Raw genomic sequence first — 6,168 nt, 5'->3', positions numbered from 1 at the left:
CATATCCCTTGAATGGTGTGTGGAAGAAAAGCCGCGGTAGAGTACGGTACATGCCATTCTTTTTCTTTTTTTTCGAACGTTTCTCTCTGAGTCTTTAGAAGGAGCGGGGGGTTCTGCCCATGGTTCTGCCGCATAGCAGTTTGGGCATTGCAAGCTGTGCTAAGGGAATTCGAACAAAGGGCGAAGCCGCTTTCTAGACACTCGACATTTGGCATTGTGAAGGAGAAAGAGGGAGCGACAATGGGTTTTTGGGGTCCTGTGGCAGCGGAGGGGAGACCAGGGGGTGATGGACGAGCCTATATGCACAGCGGGGACACCATTCAAGTCGGGTGGGGGACTCTCGGGCCTTTGTATATCTTTTTTCCCTGGATGGGCATGTCACCTTTTGTGCAGCGTCCTGCAAGCTTCTGGGGTAGCGAAAAGGGCGAGGATTATCGTACCCTTTCCATCAGCCACCTGAACGTCCTCCTTTCCCAACACACGTGACCTTTAACCAATGAAAAAAAGTTTGGTGACGCCAGTTGGTTACACGTCACGGAGCGCCATGCTGTATTCTTCGTCATAGATAGTTATACACATTCACAAGCCCAGTCTACCTCGTGTTGTACACGGTGAACGTTGGTGCGATGCAGCAGCCCGCTTTTCAAGCCATGGCCGTTAGCGCAGCTTTGCAGCAGCAACAGCAGCAGTTGCAACAACATCAGCTGCAGCAGCACCAGTTTCATCAGCACCAGTTGCAACAACAGCACCTGCAGCAGCTACAGCAGCAGCAGCAACAACAACTACTTCAGCAGCAACAGCAGCAGCAGCAGAACCAGCAGCAGGCCCCTTCTCCCGTAATAGTCGCTCCTGCGACCGGCTCCGACAGCATCGTTTGCAACGGCGTGAGTAACGGCAAGCTCCGTCCCGATCACATCAAGCGGCCCATGAACGCGTTCATGGTGTGGTCGCGCGCGCAGCGGCGCAAGATCGCGCTGGAGCACCCCAAGATGCACAACTCCGAGATATCCAAGCGGCTGGGTGCCGAATGGAAGCAGCTGAACGAAGATAACAAGCGACCGTTCATCGACGAGGCCAAGCGACTGCGAGAGCAGCACCAGAAGGACCACCCGGATTACAAGTACCGACCCCGACGCAAGGTCAAGTCGCCCATGTCCAAGAAGCAGGACCAGCCTTACCCGATGCAGCCGAGCGCCTACATGGCGGACCAATGCAGAGCCTACTTCCATCAAGGGCTGGCCGCCCAGATTCACGCTTCAAACGCGGCAGCGGCTGCAGCCGCAGCCGCCGCTGCTGCTACGGCCACGCCGCAGGCCCTCACGAAGGACTCGCAGCAGCCGCAGTGCTCGCCGCACTCGACGTCTTCGAGCCCGACGTCGATACCTGGTTCCTACCCGACGTACCCTCCGGACGTGAAACCGTTCGCGCTGGCGCCCTACCAGTCGGCCGGTGCTCCCATGGACATGGAAAAGTACTCAATGTTCGCGCAACACGGAATGTTTGCAGCGCAACCACCTTCGGCACTTACATCTGCTGCCGGATATGCACAGGCGTACATGTGCGGCTATGCTCCCGCCTTTCCTACGACCCACGACGCGTTACGCATGTTGTAGCCAGTGTGACCAGGCCCGACCACGTAAGTTTCTGCGCTTCTATGCTTGATCTTGAATATTTGCCCCGCAGGCGTGGCATTCAGCTTTGGTATTCCATGACCCCCCTTCCTTCATCTCAAGCCTTGTCCGCGTGTTTGCCGACGTTCGGACGCATTGCCTCTCGAAACAAAACAGTGTGGCTTTCTTCGCCGCGCACTGTTCTAGAGGAAAGTTTGGAAAGTTCTAGAACTTTTTCGTGACTGACACGATGCTGCATGAATATACGCGAATTTTTCGGTTAAAACACAAGTCAGGGTGAATGAATCGACGCATTTGCAGGGTCACGTGCCTTGAGAACATCCGTAAGTATGCTCATTATTCTCACCTGCCTTCGTCAGTGTGGCCACGTGCACGAACCCTCCCATAACGAATTGGCGGCGCCAATTCGCAGGAACGGAACGCCTATATGCTACCCGTGTCATTGTGTTTCGTACAAGTTTGCTGGTACGAAACATGTTGCCTTGTTTTTTCGCTGGACGGACGGACGTGTCAAGCCTATTACTACCCAGCCGTGGCAGGAGGACATTGACATGACAACATCAAAACCTTCCGTTTTCCTACGAAAGCCGCAGAGATCACACAAACCAAAAGTCTGGGTAAAAGCTGGTTCAACTATCTCTGCATATATGTCCCAGGTGTGAGTCACCTGCATCACCTGAAGCAGTTCACAAAGTTCTGCACCTTGTCATTCGTCTTCAAAGGTGCAGCTTCGGTTCACGATTTTCTGCACGTGCACAGGTCAACGCACTTGTCTAGGGCGCTGGAACGGCTCGCTCCAACAAGTAGTTTTAGCCCTCTTTAAGGGAGCACTGAAATTACCTTTTATTTGACTCTGCTTCACGTGTACGCGCTGCTGCATGTGTGTTGGTGTGGAAACGAAGTTCGCTTTAATCATGCAGTTTTAGGTTGTTTTTCTTTTTCGCAGTGTTGGTTTTACCGTACGGCCATGCCGTCCCATCGTGATCGGCACGTAGTTATTTTTGTCTGCAACAACTGTTCGTCGCTGTCATATCTCATCGCGTTACCGTACGGCTAGAACGGATCGTGCACGAAATGGTAGTATTTTTTTTTTTGTATAGCAAAACGCGAACTTGCACTCCTTGTCAGCATGGCTCACAATGGCGCCGAGTTCGATTCGGATGAATCTTCGCGCACACCGGTAACATTTGATCTCGTCAGCCGCACCATCTGATAATATAACGCAACGCATGCTCAATAAACGGGATTTGGTCGGGCTGCAAAACCAGCGCCGGTGACCACTGAACGGGATCAGCAAAAGCTGTCTTAATGTGAAGTGCGACGAGGAAAAGCTATATCTGATAAAAACAAGAACAATCGCACAACAACCAATGCATGGAAGCTGACACGGGTATCACGTCTTATATATGAACTTCGGTTAGCGTAAGCTTAAATGTTTCCTTGTAACTTGTGCGTTTTGATGAATGTTCAAAGTGCTTGGCTGATTAGATTCTTTCTTTTGTCTTTATTTTTCTACTCAGGAGGACCAGTCCTCATCGTGCCTTCTACAACGCCAGTCCCGGATTGTTGTTATACTTTTGTCACACGGGCAGCTTTAACTGTCGTTTTTACTATTAACCGCGGTTAACGCGAACGCGCGTTTGCCATTGCGACACGGGCTCAGCAAGCCGACCAAATCACGTGCTGATCCATTGGCCAGCGAGTCTGGGCGCATCCTCGGCAAGTGTTTGAATCGTTCCACCTTTCTTTGACTCAGTGGGGCGGCTGGACGAGAACAATGCGAAAAGCAATTCCCCTTAAGAAGCGTTGTAGAGCTGTGCCCTATCGCAATCCCCGCCGTGGACGGAATAATCTTTGCTGTTGGCCTTTCCACGGCGAGCCCCGTTTTCCACGAGTTTTGCTTTATAGATGGCTCCCCCTCCCCCCGTGTAGGGTAGCAAACCGGGTACAACCTGGTTAACCTCCCTGCCTTTCCTTCGCTTTTATCTCTCTCTCTTGCATTGACGTCACTGAAAGCGCCGTGTTGGAGCACCAGCATGTGGGGACGCGACATTTCCGATGTCACATTGATGCTATCAAAACATCGCATGCAGGTTCTTTCGTGATTGACGCACAGAGACGTTCCTGTCGCGTCGTTTTCACATAGACGTAACTTGTTTGTCATCAAAGCCGCCATCGTGGAGTCCCAGTTCCTTTCAGAAGCTGCGTTCATGACGTCACGTGCAAGCCATCTATTGTTTATCGACTGCAATCGCGTTCCTTGAAAAATCCTCTGCAAAGTGCCGACACGGTTGGTGCACTCGCAGCTGTTTGTGTCCGCTATCTTGTCAGCTTCTCGGTTAGTGAGGCAATGCTCGTCCAACTCGGTTTGCCATAACTGCGGTTAGTAGACTGGAGAGTTTTAGCAAGTTACGGAAATACGGTACGCAAATACGGTAAGGCAGTACGGTAGCGTTCCTCCTTTCCCGCTGGTTTTGCTTTTGCCGCTCCCCGTTCCAGTGACAATGCGGCCCCCCAAACCACAGGTGTCTCGTTAACAATGCGTAGGCTGAGGGGCAACAATGAGGCACGACAGCAGAGCATAATCACCAAACCAGTGACTGGAAGTTTTTTTTTTTTTTTTCGCCGGATCCGGGTTTCCAGTCTGATCGCCCGTTGCAAAGGGCAGGGCACCAATAATCATCATCACCACAGTAATTCCACGAAAAGCTTTTGTGGTGTTGGGGTGCCTTCACCGGCAAAAGGTCGACGACCTGGAAAGGAGGAGCGGTACCGTCATACGGTAGCGTATTTGCGTACGATATTTCCGTATCTAGCTAAAACTACTAACTGCGGTTACGTCTGCTGTGTAGCTACCTCTAGCCGTGGTTAACCGTAACCGTAGTTAGCTTAACCGCGGTTAAGGCTGTCCGTGTGACGGGTATTAGTAGCTGACCGCATCGCCAGTCACTTCAAGCCACGGTCTTGTTACAACCACCTGTTTTTTGTTCACCATTTTTTTGTGAGATTGCCTACCACAGACTTAGATAGCGCTCATTTTCGACGTTGCTTATAAAAGAAATTTTATTACGGCAATGTGACGGCCATATTTTATGTCACGAACACCGTTTACACTAAGAAAAACAAGAGTAACGTTACTTTGGTGGCGGGTCCTGATTTGCGGCATATAAAACTCTTTAAAGACTGTGATGATGTGTGCGAGTGGTGTAGAGACAGTAGAAAACGACGACGAAGATGAGACTCGGCACGTGGCGCAAGGAAGACTCAACCAATGAGCACGACGGCGACGACGGAGCTTTGGCTGGGGAACGCCGAAAGGACGTCTTTTAGCAAGTTACGGAAATACGGTAAGGCAGTACGGTACCGCTCCTCCTTTCCCGGTCGTTGAGCGGCCAAAGCACAACCAACGGGAAAGCAGGAACGCTACCGTACTGCCTTACCGTATTTGCGTACCGTATTTTTCGTAACTTGCTAAAAGACTCGAATGACCTCTACCGGGTCCGGCGTCTGCTGCCGCTTCTACAGTCGTCGCTCGCTTCTGCAGTGCTCGTCCGTCGTAAGCAATCACCACCCGCGCTTGAGCCTGCCCCAACTGCGTCCGTAACTTTTCACGCCTAACGGTGAACTCTTCCCGTGTAAACTTGTCGCCCTTTGTTATGCACCTGTTATTTTGCTTTGTTTGCTCTTGTGCTGTCTTTGTTGTCCCTGTGATCTGCAAATATAATGTGTTCATCTTGTTTTTAAACAAACGGCCTCGTTTCTTCGATGACTGTAACGTCAGCGCTTTTTTTTTTCCACTTATGCGAAGCGTCCTAACTTCGTGACAGACACGCGTTAACTCTCTTTGGGGAGTCACGACTCTCCTAAGAGAGTACAGTAATTCGTGACAGACACGCGTTAACTCTCTTTGGGGAGTCACGACTCTCCTAAGAGAGTACGATGATTCGTGACAGACACGCGTTAACTCTCTTTGGGGAGTTACGGCTCTCCTAAGAGAGTACAGTGATCGCCCTAAGAGTGTTGTATGTGGCAATCACGACTCTCCAAATAGAGTGAAATTTTTCTTTTCTTCTAGTGTGTTTAACGAACGCGCTGGTGCATCCCATGTACGTCTTTGCCCGGTGCTTATTTCGCTGTTAGTCCAACGTATTGAACGCTTGGTCCAGGGGCGTAGCCAAGGGGGGGGTTGGGGGGTTCAAACCCCCCCCCCCCCCCGAAATTTTCCAATTTTGCTTGCTCATATATGCACGCACACATAAAAACGCACGCATGAACATACATGAAGTATGGGTGAACCCCCCCCCGAAAAAAATTTCTGGCTACGCCCCTGGCTTGGTCGTGTGTGCGATTCTCTGCCACATCTGTACTGAGTACAAATTTCATTATCTCGCGTGTTGTTTCGGCACATTAAATCCAGTCGCTCATTCAGTAGTTAGCTCGTGAGGCGACAGAGGTAAACCTTGCGCGTCAACAATGCCGCTGGCGCCATTTTGTGGCATGTGCCCTCGTCGCCTGCCCTTCGGTCACCAGCTTGCAG

General features: G+C 51.2%; 1 protein-coding gene across 1 annotated transcript; it reads left to right on the top strand.

The window, feature by feature from the left end:
- Window positions 1-578: 578 nt before the first annotated feature.
- On the top strand, window positions 579-1,613 carry LOC119376532 (transcription factor Sox-21-A). The gene has a single exon (XM_037646328.2). The coding sequence runs from the start codon at window positions 627-629 to the stop codon at window positions 1,611-1,613; it is 987 nt and encodes a 328-aa protein (XP_037502256.1). The 5' UTR covers window positions 579-626.
- The last annotated feature ends 4,555 nt before the right edge of the window (window positions 1,614-6,168 follow it).

This window comes from Rhipicephalus sanguineus, unplaced genomic scaffold (genome assembly GCF_013339695.2).
Source record: "Rhipicephalus sanguineus isolate Rsan-2018 unplaced genomic scaffold, BIME_Rsan_1.4 Seq129, whole genome shotgun sequence".
NCBI lineage: Eukaryota > Metazoa > Arthropoda > Arachnida > Ixodida > Ixodidae > Rhipicephalus > Rhipicephalus sanguineus.
Note: the sequence above shows the minus strand (reverse complement) of the source record. Positions and strands in the feature narration are given on the sequence as shown.